Source organism: Silurus meridionalis, chromosome 2 (genome assembly GCF_014805685.1).
Source record: "Silurus meridionalis isolate SWU-2019-XX chromosome 2, ASM1480568v1, whole genome shotgun sequence".
Classification (NCBI taxonomy): domain Eukaryota; kingdom Metazoa; phylum Chordata; class Actinopteri; order Siluriformes; family Siluridae; genus Silurus; species Silurus meridionalis.
In genome coordinates this window covers 11,383,000-11,402,385 of record NC_060885.1, presented here as the reverse complement: position 1 = coordinate 11,402,385, position 19,386 = coordinate 11,383,000, and the positions used below count along the sequence as shown (strand labels likewise).

General features: G+C 35.5%; 1 protein-coding gene across 4 annotated transcripts in view; it reads left to right on the top strand.

Moving 5' to 3' along the window:
• Positions 1-2,611: 2,611 nt before the first annotated feature.
• Positions 2,612-19,386, top strand: part of ldb3a (LIM domain binding 3a) — a 40,030-nt gene continuing 23,255 nt past the window's right edge. For 2 of the 4 annotated variants that reach the window (XM_046870970.1, XM_046870962.1), the window contains exons 1-3: positions 2,614-2,758; positions 8,386-8,578; positions 18,257-18,408. In XM_046870970.1, the coding sequence (XP_046726926.1) occupies positions 8,483-8,578; positions 18,257-18,408 (248 nt within the window). In that variant the 5' untranslated portion in view covers positions 2,614-2,758; positions 8,386-8,482. Of the gene's footprint in view, positions 2,759-8,385; positions 8,579-18,256; positions 18,409-19,386 lie in introns of all 4 variants that reach the window. The other 2 variants (XM_046870953.1, XM_046870976.1) reach the window with 2 other exon arrangements.

Genomic DNA, 19,386 nt, shown 5'->3' with positions numbered 1-19,386 from the left:
CTTTTATGCGTTATGGTCTATACAAACACAAAACTGACTTAAACACAAAGAATTTTTAAACACTATTTTATTGAAGTCAGACCAGCACAAACTGAATATATCACAAAGATTTCTGAAATAAACAAAACAAGCTGAATAATATATTCACAATCAAAAAATAAAGTGGCTTCTGCATCATAAAAGCTGTTGTGTTGAGCTCTTAAAAATGTTCCTTTCACAGCTTAAGTATGAAAACTATAAACAATGTAAAACAGAACACCGGGTTAGCTTCTAGCTTCGTCAAGGCATGGAGTTTCTGAAGGAGCTTCGACAGATTGGAGTTGCTGTTTATCGCAGTAGATACGACCTTCGAACCAGAAAGTAATGTGTTACAGTATTAGTTACTGTAAAAAGTAACTGCGTTACAGTAACGCGTTACTGCCCAACACTGTTAATAACAATAATAATAGATCTATATAAAATCATCTCGCGGGGCAGATATAATTGTACATCGGGCCGGATGTGAGTTTGAGTTTGACACATATGCTTTATATGTTGCTTACTGGGCAATAAAATGAAAACTTTAGCTTTCCATAAAACTTCAGTAATGGTGACTTTCAATTATAATCAAAAAGAAGCCAAAAAAAAAAAACTCATGGCACCTAATGTTCATTCGTTATAGTTTTGTCATTGTTTAGGTGTGCTGTTCAGTAATGGGTGATTAAATGCAGAAATGTTCATGCAAATTTTATTCCTAAACAATTTTAGGAGACTGTATATATTAACTATTATTCATATGCTCAGTATCTTTATGGATCTTTAGCCTGTTCTTGTGGAACCGCTGCAAAACTTGGTCTATCCTGAGGTAGGATGTCGGGATAAACCAGGCAGATGTGAAAAAAGCAAGGGTCACTGGTCACCAGTACCTAAGGAGCATGTTAAACGACATTGAGGGAGAGAGAGAGAGAGAGAGAGAGAGAGGAGAGTAAAGGGGCAAAAGGGAGAAGAGAGAAACAGGGATTTTTAGGTATCCTTATTGTTACATAAAATTTGGAGACACTATTCAGCATGTGTTCAGCATGAAAGTAGGGACTTTAGGAGACTCGCTATAGCATCATAACTTGTAGTTAACACAGACATCTGGGATCAAACATGGCCCACCACCCCACCATTAACAAACGTAAGTGAATGTGTGAGAGTGGGAGGGAGGACAGCATTCAAACCTCCCAAATCACCAAAACACTCTATATCCATGATCCCTCCAGATCTGCTCCTTCACATTAGAAAAACCTGCTGACAAAAGGCTTGACTTAAAAATATGTTTTCAGCATTGAGACACACTGAGTCCTGAACACTAATTGGAAGGTTGTTTCATAACTGTGGGGGTTTCTAAGAAAAAGCTCTGCCCCCTGCTGTAGTCTGCATTATTTGAGGTACCAACAAATAGCCTGCAACTTTTTTTTCCAAGTAGGCATGGTGGATCATAATGGAACAAACGTTCGCTCAGGCACAGAGCTAATTTATGCAATTACTAGAACATCCAGACAATATGGCATTACAATAGTCCAATGTAGATGGACCGAAAAAATGAACTAGTTTCTTTACACAATCCTAAGAACTCACCATTGACAGTACATCAACAAACTGATAATGATCAGTCAGATAGGAACTGAGCCAGGATAGAGCCATTCCCTTTTCATTTTCAAGTCAATATTTTCTATTCTAGCAAGGAGAATATTATGATCAGTGGTGTCAAAAGCTGCACTAACATCAAGAAACACAAACAAGGAGACACAGATCAAATCAGAGGCCAGTAGCAGGTCATTCACCTCTTTAACCAGAGCTCTGTGCTGTGATGCCTGTGCCTAAATCCTGATTAATACACTTCATGAATGTTATTCCTAATAGCATAAATGCTGTGCTGTAACTTTTTCTTGGATCTTAGAAATAAAGGGGAGATTTGATATTAGTTGATAGATAGACAGCTGACAGGGGTCAAGGTCAGGTTGTTTAATTATGCGATTGATAACTGCCAGTTTGAAGGATTTAGGTACATAACCAATGTTGAAGGAAAATTTAGTTATTTTTGCTCCTGGAATTTGAAGAAACATGTAGGGGACGGATCTAACAAGTTGATGTGGAAATAAATGTAATTTATTTACTCTCTTGAACAGGTGGGGACATTTGTAATTGCTGATCTGTAAGTAATTGCTGATGACTTACAAAATTGTCTGGATTTAAATTCTGGACCAATATTTTGATTTTATCCTTGAAGAGGCACCGTCACTGCCTATTGATGGTGTGCATGATAGTACAGAGCTTCTATTCTTAGTTAATTTTGCCACTGTACTGAATAAAAATGTAGGATTATGCTTATTATCTTCTGTGAGGTTAGGAGGATCAGCACTGAGAGCTGCTGGATCAAGAGTATGTGTACTGTACTGTATTGGTTTGATGAAGTCACCACATTGGTGTGCATTTGAGCTGCCAGTCCATTGAGTTTGTTATGGAGCCTTAATTAACACCGAGAGTAAGCAGTAAATTACCCTCAGAAGGGGGGCACACAGCACTGCGTGGGCAATATTTCTTCCTCTCAAGTGCCCTTTAAACACCGCGGTCAATGGTGTGGCTTTAATAAGACACTGGAGCTGATGAAGATGCCCCTCCATGCCCCTCCATGCCTCTCCCGCGGCTTCCGTAGCTCATAGTCCTGCAATCGGATCAGGCAGCGCGCACAACGCGGGGGACGCAGGGGGGGACACGACTTCACTTCTCAAAGGCAAGTAGTCAGTAATATGGGATTAGTTACTTTGCAGTACAGCTGTAGTCTTTTAAAAAAACTTTTGGACGCCACTGGACATGCGGCTGTTTCGTATTCGACTTGTTGACTATCTAGGCTGCCTACAGCAGGTGCTGGAATGGACGCGTCCGGCGCGTGCACCTGTTTGCGGTTAGCATGTGCTAACTCGTGCTTGTGAGTTAGTGTCTCAGTTTATCTCGTCATCATGAAACTCGAAGGAGATCGTTTAAAGTAGCTGGTTGCACACACAGACACTTATTCCATACCAAAAAAAAGGGGGTTGTTTATGGAAAAAAGAAAGTGTTAATTTACCGTATAAAATGTTTATTTGTGTCTAACTGGATTAATATATAAACTAAGGTTAGGTGTTTATCCACTGCAGGTTGTATGGAGATTCTGGTTTTTAGTTACACGTGTGTTACAGGTTGAGAAGTGAATAGGTAATGTTAATATAACATATTTGTAACTACAATAAAAAAACACTGTATTGTATACATAATAAAGAGTTATAGGTTACAAACAATAGCAATAATAGCTATATGGGAAAAAACATATTGGGACATCTCACTTCTCCAACCATATGTGCTTCTTCCCCAAAGAAAGTTGAAGACACACAATTAAATTGGATGTCTTTGGATGTGGAAGCATGAAAATTTCCTTTAGCTTGAACTAAGAAACCCAAACCAGTTCTAGCATGACAATGCCCCTGTGCACAAAGCGAGATCTATGAAAATATGGTTTACATGGTTTGGAGTGAAAGATCTTGAGTGGCCTGCTATAGATCTTTGACTTTAACCCTACTGAACATCTTTGAGTTGAATGAACGCTGTACCCAGGCCTCCTCAAGTTACATTAGTATCTGACTTTACTAACACTTTTCAGGCTGAAGCACCACAAATCTTTACATGTATACTCCAAAATCTAGTGAAACATCTTCTAAGAATTGTGGAGTTTATTATACCAGCAAATGGGAACAAATATGGAAAAAACCACATATGAATCTTATATACTTTTGTCTGTATAGTTTATGTCTAGATAAAATGCAGATTTTATTTATTTTTATTTATTTTTTACTTTTGACTTTAGGACATTTAGTCTTTTTTTGTCTTTTTGCCATCTTTACTTATTTATTTATATTATATTTTATGAATGTTAGTTTTCTTTAAACTTTAAACTTTTGAAGTTTTTAAATGTTCTTTTCCGTTTCTTTTTATAAAGTAAACCATATGAATGATCTAATCCCACTTTAGTTAGTCATTTTCAATATACAATTAATAAACATAAGAGGAATACAATCTCTGATAGTTTACTAATAAATATGATATACAAAAAAACAACAACAGCATAATTCACAATGTGCAGTGTAGACTGATGTGGACTAATTTCATATGACAGCACCTGCCAAAATGTTATATTATGGTGTTTTTATTCAAAAGTGTTTTTATTTTGATGTCATTATATATCATGTTATAACCCTAACCCAATTATCACTTTTGTTATAGCAGCAGATATTTGTTTTGTTGTTGTTTGACAGTTAAGCAGTCAGGGCTATTGTGTACTAAAAATTTAAAATGTGAATCCAGACACTATATCTTTTCAAAACTGCTGCTTATGGTATGTCAAGTCATCGCTAAAATACATGTGAAGACAAGCTCTCAGTTTGTCCTCTTCTGCATATATAAACTCACAGGTGTCTGCATTAACTAATGTTGAGAGAGAGAGAAAATGTTGGTGAGGAAAATATAAGTGATTTAAAAGTAACTAATTTAGAACTAAACAATTTCACTTGGAAATTGTTGTGATGAAACTGGAATTAAAAATGTAATACTCCAGTACATAGTATCACACAGTACACTATTGCCGTTATTTTAAGACCTACTTGATAAAATTATACTTCAAGCTCTCTGTAAAGCATTGTACTTAATTTAGCCACAAGGGTGTTAGTAAAGTCAGGTACTGATGTAGGTTGAGGAGATCTGGGGTGCAGTCAGATCTCAAATCAGATCCAAAGTCATCCCAAAGGTTTTAAATATGGTTGAGATCTCTATAGCAGGCCACTCAAGATCTTCCACTCCTAACATTGTCAATCATGTATTCATGTAGCTGGCTTTGTGCACAGAGGCATTGTCATGCTTGAACAGGTTCGGGTCTACCGAATCCGAAAACATCCTATACAATTTGGTGCATGCAACTTTGTGGTAACAGTCTAAGGAAGAACCCATATGGCTGAAAAAATCTGATGTCTACATTTGCTTATACAGTACACTTTAAAATGGCTTTTGAAATGCAATATCATTTGCATAGCACACTTTTTTTCTTATTATATTTGACATTTGTTATATCCTTTAGGATCCTTTGCCAGATTATTTGTGGAGTGGTAGTTCAGTGGTTAAGGCGCTGGGTTACTGAACGGAAGGTCGGGGGTTCAGACCTGGTATCACTAAGCTGCCACTCTTGGGCCCTTGAGCAAGGCCCCTAACCCTCTGTGCTCCAGCGGCACTGTATCACGGCTGACCCCAACTTCCGAACAAACTGGGATACACGAAGAAAATAATTTTCTTGTGCTGTAATGTATATGTGACAAATAAAGGCTAGTCTAGGTTATACACTCTTGGTTAGTATATAAGGAGGAAAAACGTTCAGGAAATTCTTCATTGTCATCAAATATTGTCACTATAACACCCTGTGCACTTGACTTGCTTATTACTTGCTAATTAGATTAATTCTATATTCTAAAAGTATTGTGGCTGTCATTGTTGACTGTATCTGCATGGCAAATTAAACAGAAAATCATTATATATATAAAAAAAAAAACATATGTATGCTATGCATTCATTGTTCTCCTATCTGACTCTCCACAATTACACCCTTGGCATTATTATAGGAACTTGATTACAGAACCGCCGTGCATTACTTCAAATTCTTCCATTGACAAAGAGCCCTAAATTTAGCTACTCAATAGAGGTCTCCCAAATTAGGTAGGACAGGCAGGCCTGAAGTGATTATCTCGCTCCTCCATATCCATGACCTATGCCTGTGACGGCACACCAGCTCCATCTTATCTGCGTGCTAGGAGTGAGGAACTGACATTATTCAGAGGCTTCTTATGAGGAATTTCTTTAGATGTGTTGTATCACCTGAATGAGGCAGGAAATATAATTGCTTACATACTGACTTTAAGGTAGTATTTAGAGCCCACATATACCAGCATTCATTCACTAAAAGAAAATGTGTAAACTGAGATAGATGTTATTAGAAAGCAGCAGGACAAAAGACTGGGATTAGATAAGGAACAAATCTAATTCAGAAAGAAATGTTCATAGAAATGTCGATTCATAGGTCCAGCGCTCAGTGACCTAGTGCCTATGAAGAAATGTTTAGACATAGATTTCCCAAATGTGTTTCCATATGCAGGCAAACTTCAAAACACCTCCAGAAAGCATTCCAGCAGTTTACTAGCTGAGTCTGCTGATGATCATGTCTTTCATACGAGTATGAATTTCAACACGGTGTAGAATCAATACGAATTGATTTATTCAGTACCCACAATGTGATCAGCATGTGTGTGTGTGTACAAATCAATACAAATTGAAAAAAAAAAAATGAAGGATTTCCCCATCTCCAAGCGCTTCAAAACCGACCTTTTACTGAATAACTCAAATTAGCGCTTTCCAATTTTGTCTGATTTATCTTAAGTTTGTAATCTAGCGTACCAGTGTCGATTTATTCATTGCTAGAGACTCATAGCACTTTTGTACTTCGCTTTGGACAAGGGCATCTGCTAAATGCCACAAATGTAAATGTAATAAAGCAGGAATTAAAAGATTTAATACCACTTCTTCTTTTTGTTACCACCAAGTTTAAATAATAACGAAACAGTTTATCAAGATCATGCGTTACAACACTTTCAGTAATGAAAATTATTAGTTGCTTTTAAGATATTCGCTGCACATTCACACATCTGATTCTGACAGCTAGAAATGATGAAAAATGTTCTCCATAAAACCCTACAACAAAGAGTTTCTTTTGTAGAAAGCTTTTAAGGCAGAATATGTTTAGGAATGTATGAATTGTAAACTCCCTGAAATACTCTTTACGCTCTCTTGAAATGTTTTCCTAAATAAGGCTGGCATTTTACTGGAATTGCCCAGTTATTTTGATAATGATATCAATATTATGATTAACTATCACAATACAATAAAAAAAAATATATCCTCATTATGGTATTTTTATAACAATGTCTTTACTCATAACAACAGGATTTTTTTAAGCAATATTCTTTAATCCCTTGTTTATTGTATTAATTAATACATTTATTTATTCCCTCATTTATTTACTTACTTTCTTTTATTCTTACTTATTAATTAATGAATTAGGTTTTAATTGTCCACAACTTGGACATTTGTCTTCAGCATACAGATACAGTTAAAAAAATTACATTATATTGTAACAAACATATATACAGTACATTCCCATATGCACATGTATGCTTATTAATTACCAAGCATTTAAAAATGTTTTTAAAAATGTCAATATTTTTTTCTATATTTTTTATAATTTAGATTAAAAGATTTTCATCATTTTGTTAGCCAATCAGGGATAAATATAATGCTAATACTATTCATTATTAAAATACCTTCACTTATCAAATACATGTTTTTGCTGCTACTACTGACCTTAGGAAATAATGCAGGTTTTAAGATATTTTGCTGTAGCATTAAAAAAAAGATTTTCTTTTGGTAAGGAATAAAAAAGATAAAAAAAAAACTAAATATATTTGTATTAGAAAATCAATCTTGACATGCTTTCCATTGAAATACTGTCTCCCATCTTATTAAAGTCCTGAGACACAGAACACATGGAATGTTGCCATTCCCTATGGTCCATCACCTTTAGTCCATCTAGCATTGTTAGCATCCATGTATAGAACTGGTCATTTAGCTTCATGCATTGTTCATTGCATGAATTTGCCCTTATCCTATCATCATACAGCTGTAACTAGGACAGTAAGAACCTTGGTTGATATGGATGATTGATGCATCACAGGATCACAATATCAAACACATAGAACACCTTTAAAATGGCAACATGTTAATGTAATTCCCTCTCTCTCTCTTTATGATAAATTAGCTTCGATGACTTTCCCAGTTTATTCTCTTTGCTGGCCACTTTGTAGACCTCTTTAGTTTGGTGAAGCACCTTAGCAATGGGGTCTAGAAATCTCTTTTGGTCTAAGAGGAGGCTATATTAGCCCTGTGAATCATAGGAGGCCTGGCATTCTGGGTGTCCCCTTACACACCATATAAGAACTCCCCCACCCTCTTACCCCACCACTCCGATGCCTCTGTGCTATCGGTTTCTGTAAAGAGGTGCCTATTCTTAGGCTGTCAGTCCAGCTCATCTGAGCAGGCAAGAACCTTCTTCCTCTGGCTCTTAAATCTTTACTTTTTCTTGTATTTATTACTTTGTATTTAGTTAAAGATTTGGGTGGGCCTGTACTGCTTATTGTACCATCCATTTTTACACTTTTCTTTACACCCAAGAAAAAAAGTTTTTGTTTGCTGATTTTTCCCATCTTTATTTTTAACTTTTTTGTCTTCTTTCAGAGGCTACTCAGCGCCCTCCCGATCTTCACCTCCATTTTTCCCCAACTTTTTACAGGAAGACGCAGAAACCAAATAATACAGCTATATTTTTTTAACCATGAGCACTTACACAGTGACACTTTCTGGACCTGCGCCATGGGGCTTTCGCTTGCAAGGAGGCAAAGACTTCAACATGCCCCTCACCATTTCCCGGGTAAGAAAGTCCAAAATCAAGTACCTTAAGTTCAATTCAGACTCACTGATCATTTACAATCTACTCACGCTGACAGACTAAATCAGACATGTGCCAGTCTCACACAGCAGTGAATGAGAGCACTGAATGCAAGAGAATGAATGAATGAACTTCCATATTCCCTCTATAAAATAGAATGAACAACATTCAGGTCTCCAGGCAAGATGCTCTGGATGCCCAGTGTGGGTTTTGTTGTGTTCATGTCCTGTAATTTAAGATTATGCAAAAGATTATTGGACAGTTTAGGTACTTGATGGTTTAGAGACACTGATTTTATCTGCTTTTAGTATGTGAAGAAGGGCCAACTCAAAACAGTGTACTCGGAATGGTTTTATGTTTGCTTTTGTACGTTAGAAATTGTATTTGTATCACCTGAAGGAGGCAGGAAATTATCATTTCTTACATACTGACTTTAGGGTAGTATTTAGAGCCCACATATATTAGCATTCATTCACTAAAAGTAAATGTGGAAACTGAGATAGATGTTATTAAACAGCAGCAGGACAAAAGACAAGATAAGGAATGTACGTTAGAAATTGTATTTCAGTGCCAGACACTTGTGTTAATCATTGCTCCATTTGGAATTCCTGTAAGTACATTGTGGAGAGAGAAAAAGGAGAAATCCTTAAAACTTATAGACTGATATGATAGGATCAAACATAACATGACATGATGTTACTAGAATGTAATCATTGATGGGGTGGTGCGATGCTCTGACGTTGACTTATGTCCAATTATGTCCTGAAGTGTTTCATTCCTCATACCACAGCAGTTGCCCATTGCTGAATATTTCTATTGTACTCATTTAGGGACATGACATTTACATTTAATGTTGCAAAACTAGTTAATTACTATTATCATTTATGTAATGTGAGTTATAAATGAGTGTACCATCATCTTGTACTTTCTCTTTAAGCTAAAGACCTTTACCTTTCTATCAGTATTGTCAGCGTTACTGTTGTAGAAAATTACCTTCTGACCAATCAGATTTTAGAATTTGGTATAAAGTATGTAATATTTTCATGCTATAATGCAGGATTTTTAAGGGTGTTTGCACTCAGTAGTCTTGTCCCAGGGACACATTTTTGTGTTTGTGTATGCCTATCAACGTGTCTTTGTGAGCTGGAGATCTAGATGTTTCAAATCTCAGCTCCTCGGTGAGGAAAAATTTACAACATCATTTTCATTCTGGCTTGAATGGTGAAATGGACAAGGAAGGCAAACAGTAGCAGTTGGATGCAATCCGAAATGACGCTGATCCTCTCCCATTCTGTCACCACTCCTCACATGCTTTGTGGTCAGGAACAATGCGTGTCCACTCATTTTTCCTGGTTAACATCACTCCTCTGACGTTAACCCCCTTTTGTAGCCTGTCACTGAGAAAGTCTGTGCCAGCTGTGCTCAGTCGAAAGATAATGCTGTATCCATGATACATTAGTGCGTGGGTACAGTATTCTAATTTTACTGTACACGTAGTTGGACGCACTGATTGTCTGTTTTGTTTTAGGAGGATTCCTCAGCTTGGAGAGTATCTGGCTTTAGCATTGTGGTTAAATTGGGATGTGTGAGTCAGGCATGAAGGCTTTCCCCCTGCAGTAAAGGCTCAGCAGCAGAAGGCCTAGTCAGTCACTGCAGTGACAGCTGAGATGCAAAGCTTTACTATGTGCACAGGGGCTTGGTGGCATTATGCAAAAATAAAATACCCTTAAATAATAAACAATTTCAACTACACATATGGGGCTTTAGAGGTGCTACTGCTAATGCCAGGTGTGATAAAGACAGAATGAAGGTTCTGTGTTTCCAAAATTGTCTTAATGCAGTTTGGGATTTTTTCTTATTACTGCACAGTAATACAAAACATGTATTGATATAAATGTGACAATTTAAATAATTAAATATACTCTTCAGACACTGTGTCTCAGAGTAAATATTAAAAAGTGGAAAGTGAGATGAGTTATTGTTTCTTACTCTGTGCTCTGAATATATTTGCTTGTTCAAAATACTACCCTCATTTCAGTTCCATACCAATTACAAAGAGCAGGGTGTTCTGTACCCACAACAGTACAATAATTTAGGTATTCATGCAAAGTATTGTGGGATTTTATTTGTGTACTAAATGTTCACCACCACCACCATGCTTTTGGACAATAAGCAGTGAACTTAATAGTCAATTGTGTGCTGTTTTAGACACACCAGCAGTAATCTTAGAAAAAATATTTTTTGGTTCAATTGAAATTAAGCTCAAGTTTTATGTCATTATATAATTTTATATATTTTATATATCCCTAACCTTATACTATTAATGTTAGCTGCTGAAATTGTATTTGGATTTTTCTGTTAAACAGAATGCTACCCCTTACAGAGCAGACTTATCCATCAGGAACAAATGAATGAATTTAAATAACGGGTGTTTTCTAATTACTTTGTCTGCTTTCTGTTATTTCTGAGTGAACCACTTGTCATTTTTATTTCAAAAAAAGTCTGGTTTTGGAAATAAGACTGTTTTATGGCCAAGGGCATTATAAAAAGAAATGGAACAGATGTCTCTTAGGAAGCATTAGATTGCAGCTCTTATAATCGAAAGCAGCAGATGACAGATATAAATACTACTGTGTAAAGTTTGGATGAAAAAAACTACTTAAGGAGGCCAGAAGGTTTGGTATACAGCAATCTCATTCAAAAGGCATGCAGGATAAAAATGAGACAGGGTGCATAAGATACTGGGCCTCATTTATCAAGTTGTGTGTGAACATATCTAAAATAGTTATTAAATTGTGCAGGGGAGCATTTAAACAAGAATTTCATGAGAATTTATTTAGTTTGGGGAAAAAACACTTTTAAATTAGGAAAGCTACAAAATATTGGCGTGAAAAGAATGAAAGTGGCAGTTATAAAATTGTATAGATTGATTACACTGTCAATATTAAATCACATTTTTTTAATTGCACACATTAATTTAATAAAAACTGTATTAAAATCAGTTGTTGCATATTAATAGCTTCATGAATTGGATTGTTTGTTTGTGGTGTCTGGATGTGATTGTTCCCCAAACCTTTAGCACAAAGTTGGGGGGCAGACTATTTTTAGGATGGATCTGTGGATACCGTAGCATAGACTTGTCCCTTGAGCTGAACTAGGAGACCCAAACCTGTTCCAGCATGACAATGCCCCTGTGCACAAAGTCAGCTCCAAGAACATATGGTTTACATGTGTTGAAGTGAAAGACATTGAGTGGCAACCTATAGAGCTCTGACCGCAACCCAATTGAAATGAACTGAAACGCTGACTGCACCCCAGGTCTCCTCACCCTACATCAGTACCCACTGTAACTTCCCTAATACTTGTTGTTGGATGAACACAAATCTCCACATTCACACTTCAAAATCTAGTGGAACATCTTCCCAAAATGGAGGAGGTTTTTATTACTGCAAATAGGGACTAAAGGTGGAATGGAATGTTCAAAAATCATATGCAAATTTTATGGTCTGATCTCCAGAAATGTTTCTCTATATAGTGTAGGAATCACTCTTTAATGTTTTAGATGTCATTCTGTTGTTTGTGTCTGTAGCCTTAACTAAATGTAAAATGATTTGTACTGTGGATATGATTGGTCATTTTTGGAGTGATGTGTGATGCAGCATGTGTACATTAGTGAAAGTTTAATATGTTTTTTGTTTTGTTTTTTAGCTTCGGCCCTCTAAAAAATACCTCAATTGATTTTCTTGGGTTCGGTCTTCAGGACTGATGACTGCAATAATTTGAAAAGATTTGAATTTATTGATTTTTAATTTTTTACACAGAAAGAGTCTGGAGACTGAGAATCAGGTTTATTTCTGGTTCATTTAATTAAGTTTCCCTCAAAAATATTTTTAACAAAAATTAAACTTTGAATCCCAAAGTAGTTTTAAGTTTACAGTACTTGAGACAGTAGTAACAATGTCATCAGCCAGCACTGTAATTGTAGCTAGTGTCCACTAGTGAATATTACTGGACATATTGTGCATCATGGATCCAAAAAGCATGGTTTAATTCAGTAAATTGTAGGACATATATACCTGATATTTTATAACAGAGAGCTGTGACATTTGAGGCTGTTGGACAGTGGTATCAGAAATGTGTTCTCCTGTCATCAGGTAGCAGACTGAAATGTCAAACATTGCATTCACATTTTATGATTTACTACATCTGCAATGCTTTACTATCTATGTTCTGCAAAAGATTTACAATTGTACATGAATAGAGGTGTGTGTGTGTGTGTGTGTGTGTGTGTGTGTGTGTAGCTAAGTTTTTATTTCTTTAGTATGTTCAGTAGGTTCTAATAAGGTTGGAAATATGTGATAATTAAGTTTTTATTAAAAAGTTTAGGAAAGGGTTAATAGTGTTTAGCATTATTTAAAGCATATAGGATTATCTATCTACAGTTACATAAAAGTTATTCAACTTACCCTATAAACATTTAATTTCAAACGTGTGTGTGTGTGTGTGCATCTGTGTATGTGTTGTGGCTGACAAATTGGCATGAACGACCTAACGGTTCTAAAGTTTTTTAAACTATACCACATACCATTCCAGCAGCTTCTTAGCATTAAGATATTTGAAACAGCTATTAAAACGTAACGTTTATACACATGACATTTATTAGACTGATCTTCGGTTTCCAAAAAGAAATGAAGATCAGATTTTATGCATTCATACATTCCTTCAGGGAGGCCCGCATCTATTAGAAGTCTGTAATGAATGAATAGCATGTGGATAGGTTTGCTTTTATGATCGGTGTATTAGGCTACATTCACAAAGCCAGACTAAAGTGACACAAAATATAAACTTTTCTAATTAGATTTGAGACACTTCCAAATGTGGCTGTATATTGACTGTTTAGTATGTGGCAATGCATCATGAATCGAGATCCTTGTGCCTTTCTTTCCACAGCAAGCGGAGACTATATTTGGGGAAGGATGAAGAATTGATGTGATTTACTTGATATTTGGGAAATAAATTCAAGCAAAAGTGCAGGGAATCTATTGAAACAAAATAAAGTTTAAAAGGATTGGTCAAGAGATTGATGTGGGCAAGAGGAACGTTTCTGGGAAGATAGATAGATAGATAGATAGATAGATAGATAGATAGATAGATAGATAGATAGATAGATAGATAGATAGATAGATAGATAGATAGATAGATAGATAGATAGATAGATAGATAGATAGATAGATAGATAGATAGAATGCTTTAATCACACTTCTGCTCCCATTCACACCTCTTTTTACCCACAAACTAATGAATCTATTTCTTTATCCATTTGCCTGTTTTATTATTAGTCAGGCAATATGTTAACACATTTTTTACTCTGGTAAATAATGTAAAAATAATTCTTATGAAAAAATATATATATATAATAATAATAAAGAAAAATGCACAAGAAAACCTTTTTGGAAACGTTTATTCATTGTTCAGGGCTGTAATCTTTCTGTTATTGCACTAATAACATTATCCATCAATATTCTTGAAAACAACCCATACCAAAGGCATGAATGCTAAGTCTTTTTCCAAACTTTATAGCTTTAAAGCTTTTGCAGACTGAACTAATTTTTTAAAATATACAATATAGTCTGTATTTTATTATTAGTATGTATATCTTCTATCTTCAGTGCAATACAGTATGCTCTATATTCTGTGATTCCAGCCATTCCAGACAGTCATTAGATAACATGCTGCTTATGTTAGCGTATCCTAAAGAGACCACCTGAATAGCAGCAGCTCTTCAACCACTCCCGGCCTGGACTGTGCCACGAGAGCCAATAGCTGAGTGTGCTGACAGGCACAGTTGTTTTTAGTACACTGCTGAAGGTCAGCTCAGCTCTATTGGAGAGTTATATATATCAACAGTAAGCTCCCATACCCAGGCAAACCAGCCTGTGCCATCCTCTCTGTGGTGAATATATCATTAAAAAGCTTGTTCGCAAAGTTTTATATAGTTTTTAGCTAGACATTATCTCTATGTCTATTTTATTCTACGTTATGTTTAGCTTAATTTTAAACTTAAGACTAAGTGGGTGTATGGGTGTTACGCTTTCAGTTTATCGTAGTATAATAAACTAGAATAAGGCATTTTGTGTACTATATTCAACTTTTACATGTTTGTGTGTATACCAGAAACCAAAAGGAAACAGAATAAATCTATTTATTATTATTATTATTATTATTATTATTATTATTAATATTAATAATCTTATTTTATAAAAATAAAAAAAAAGGTCACAAACAGGCACACAAAGTCTCTAATCCACTGATTTAGTTGATTTACCAAATTACAGATAATAGAATTAATAGTATTTTGATCAGAATCTTAAACGGTGAAATAACTGTCCAATCATACTGTACATCTTGACTCACCCCCCCTTATATAGATGTTCATTCTTATGACTACCTTAGACTAAACCAATCTTTGGTACCCTAGTATCAGATTTAAATGTCAGTTATGTGCACTCCCTCAGATATGTAGACACAATGTACTGGCATGAATTTAACATTAATCCAGTAGCTCATCTTCTTTAATCCCACTCTTCTGTCTTAACAACAGGCGATAATAATGAAGTCAGATATCATAAACAGTTTTCCTCACACTCCAACCCCCAACCTTTGTCTTATTAGTTGTCTGTATGTCCTCTCATTACCTTTTCTCTCACTAGCCTACTTTCACCCTCTTTGCTTTTCTTGGCACAGAGAACAGATCTTTTGTGTGTGTTTGTGAGGGAACAGGAGATTTGAACTGGCGTATCAGCCACCCATTCACACAGGCATCATCTGGAATGAGCTGAGCGCAGAGAGTTAAACTGTGAGCCAGTGTCGATAATCCTTTCCGAGCCGTTGTTGTTACACGTTACTTTCGGTTTTCCTCACCCTGTTAATTTGGCTAAACCAGTTAGAAAGCACAGTGTCAAGTTAATATGATTTGGCTTCACATTACACGTGCAAATGTATCTGAGTTCTCAAGTTTTTGATTTATTGGTAATAACCTTTTTGCAAGGACAGGAAGATTTAGAGATTAGAGAACATGGTTGCTTACGCACTTTATAAAGCATGTGTTTGCTTTTATTGTTTTATTTATAAGTATTGAACCGCACAAGGTTTTGCTTGCCGGCGGCTCGAGTAATTCTTATAAGCAGTTTTGGACCTGGTTTTAAGTGCAACATGTGCTTCAAAAAATGCAAGCACCCTTAGATATTAAAGTGCTCGCCTGTGTATCCAAGCAAAACCAAACTATTGAATGAGCTGCCACATGATGAGATCTGTCAGAGAAATTCAGGATCTCATATCATGCACCTGCATGAGGTCATCCCGAGGGTTCCAGAAACATTCCTCTAAGGGACAGAGTCATTAGCCAGAAGGCATCAATGTCCCCAGCAGCACTACACTATTGTCACCATAGTAACCTTTACATAGATGTCAGAAGTCTCAGTCTGCTCCAAGAGTCAATTAGATATGACATTTATAACACTGAGGGTGAATGTTCTCTATAAAACAGGTCATGTGGTTAGTCCCAGGACTGATCCAGTGAGCTCTGTTGGCCTGAAACGAAAAATTTCCCCTGCAAATTAGACCTAGTGTAAGAGATTCCCTGCATAGATTTCTATTTCAGGCTTTAGGTATTTCTGTCTATCATCCACAGATAAATGCCAAAAACAGTTATTTAACTGCATGTATCTGGCTAGGAGGAGTTTTTAGACAATTTTGCTGTTCTTCCTTTATTTTTACAAGGTTTGTATTGATAGCTTGGCATGTGATGCTTTAAATAGTATTCTATAGACAATAAGAAGGACAAATATATGTGCATGTCAAAACCACTCAGTCTGTACATTTTTGGATTAGATTGGTTTTACATGGGGAGGTGGGTAATATAATCATTAAAAGAGTATAACTTAGATTTCAATATTATTTTCTTAGACTGCACATACACACATCTGGAAAATGAAAGATAAACCCCATCCAAAGTGACATGTAGGACTAAATTGCATCATATATATGGGACAATAAATTGTCCATGTTTTTTGTAGATTTATTTGTGTCAAGCATGTGTATGTGATGGAGTCATATGTCTGGAAATCTTATCCTTTATCCTGTAAGTATTAAAGTGAAAGGGGATCAGACAGAGTGTTGCATTCAGTAGAGTGAAATCAGCACTTCCCTTTCTTTCAAGCAGAAACAATTTTTACAAGCGGTAGTAGTCTTATTTCCAGTATTGTGTATGGACAATGGAAGCGAGCTAGACCAGGAGAAAACTGATACAAGATGAACACACTACGAAAAAACCTTGAAGAAAGTAAATACCTAGACGTAGGTTTTTTTGTGTTTGTGGCAATATACAAGAAACACCTGAAAACATTTACAAATCACTGAAGGTGAAACAACATGAAAGACATTTGTTTGCTTCTTTAGGGGATTCTGGTGCACCGAATTTTTATCTAGGTTACACAGGAAACTTGTGATTTCAGGACTGTATGGTTGGTCTTTTCAGGCATTAAAAATTAAGTGAGTATGATTGTGGAGTCTTTGGGTTGTAAAAAATGGAGACGCCACTATTATATTAGTTATCATATGCTTATTAGAAGCTTATGTCAGACTTTTTACTGTATTTTGACCTGTTGCTTGATATTTCAATATTGTCCTACAATTCACATATACATTCAGTTGCACGATTGTTTACTAATTAGACGTACATCCTTAGACAAAGTACAATTTAAAGTTTTTATTCAAATTACACCAGCTCTGAGCTGCTACTGAAGCCCATAATCTGTTTATAAATCACTTATAGTACAAACAAAATGTTCTACAAATCAATAGATGCAAAACAACCAAAAACAAACAAAAAAAACCCCTAGAAAATAAAATCAGTTATAGTCTGGTTGTAACAATCCATTCCGATTTATACTACAGATACAATAGCTATTATAAACCCTGCCCTTACTACACAACCTGGGAGAATGAGTGGACTCGGTTTAGCAAAGGGAATGCTGTGGTGACAGAAATACCCAACCAAAAGCCCAATGATATAATAGATTTAAAGAGAAATGTCAGCACACAGACACTTGTATCTGATTATCCAGTATATTTATAATAATATGACTTAAGCATGGTAGCATGATGTTGTTTCATATGCTGTGTTTTATTGCTTGAGCTTAATACAAAGCCATACACATTAGATAACAGTAAAAAAAAAGGTTATAAAATCCTATGCCCTGATTGTTTTATTTAGTGTTTGTTATTTTTCTGTATAGAGATGTGAATGTGAAACAGGTTAACACAAAGGATAATATGGAGATAGATATATAGGTGGCCTGTTCTTTGTTAAGTTTATAGTTGTGATGGAGATGATGATACATTTTTTTGTTTTTTAACTATATTCAATCCAATTTTGGGGAAAACATGATTATTGACACAGCATCATGTGCATCATTCTGCTGCTATGGATTGCTGTGTAATTTACAGTGTTATTCCTTTTATCAAAATGGTATTGATTCAGTGCCATTGTCGATTGTTAGCAAAGAAATGTATGGGAAATTAAAACATTGTTATAATAACTTGTTATAGCAACTGTTGATATGGAAATATGTTGATAACCGTTTTGCTGTCTTTCCATAGATCACTCCTGGGAGCAAAGCAGCTTCAGGCAACCTGAGCCAGGGTGACATCATCGTAGCCATCGATGGTGTCAGCACTGAGGGGATGACTCACCTGGAGGCTCAGAATAAAATCAAGAGTGCCAACTTTAACCTGGCCCTTACCATGACCAGGTAAAACATCCTGCAATGGTATTGTATGTGTCTGTGTGTTACATATGTGTGTATAATTTAGAAGAGTAATAAGCTAGATGGGATATGCGAAAAAAGAAATTCACTGTGCTGTGTTGTAAAGTATATGTGAATAAAGACTATTCTATTATAGATTTTTAGGTGCAATCCCATGAGCAGTGCAATATATATATATATTTATATTTATATCTTTTGATAAAGGATAGAGCTGACAATTATTTTTATGGACCCTAATCAAATCATATAAAATCAATAAGCCCTAGTCAAATATATGATATCGTATTACTTAGAAAAGTTTAAATTGCTCTTTACATTTTTTTATGTATGATGGTGCCAGTATTTTTTTCACGTCTGTGTGTATATGTGCATGTGTGTCACGTGGGGGTGTTTATCATGCAAATACAGACAGGAGAATTAAAAAGTATGAATCTGGTGATGTTATTGAAGTACAAGTTTGGCTCGGTGACTTGCTGATTTTTAGAAGATAAGTTCATAAATGCCGCAAAATAAAAAACCAACCAAGACAATACTAGGGTGCTTTTATAATCCTCTTTTATGAAGGATTGAGGGGTTAAAACAACCACTCATTCTCTCACTTAACCCTAGAACTCATATGAAAAAGTGCTTCACTTTGATCAATCTGTTCTACATTCAAATATTTTATTTTATATTACAGTACATGGTTTAATATTTCCACATTTTTATTGTGTTTACAGCTTTATTTTAGCATTCTTTTTCATTTTATTGCAATATATTTGCTTTTTTCATTTTGGGTAAATAGCTGCTCACCCTTTTTTTTTTTAATCCTCCTAATAAGGTTATTCTTAACTGACTTTACTATATTTGTAGAAACAGAAAATGAAACTGATGGCAACCTCCACCATCTTTTTCACTATCAGGTCTCTCAGATAGCTGCAAATGCAGTAAATGTGTTGTGTAAATGTATTAATAAAACATTGT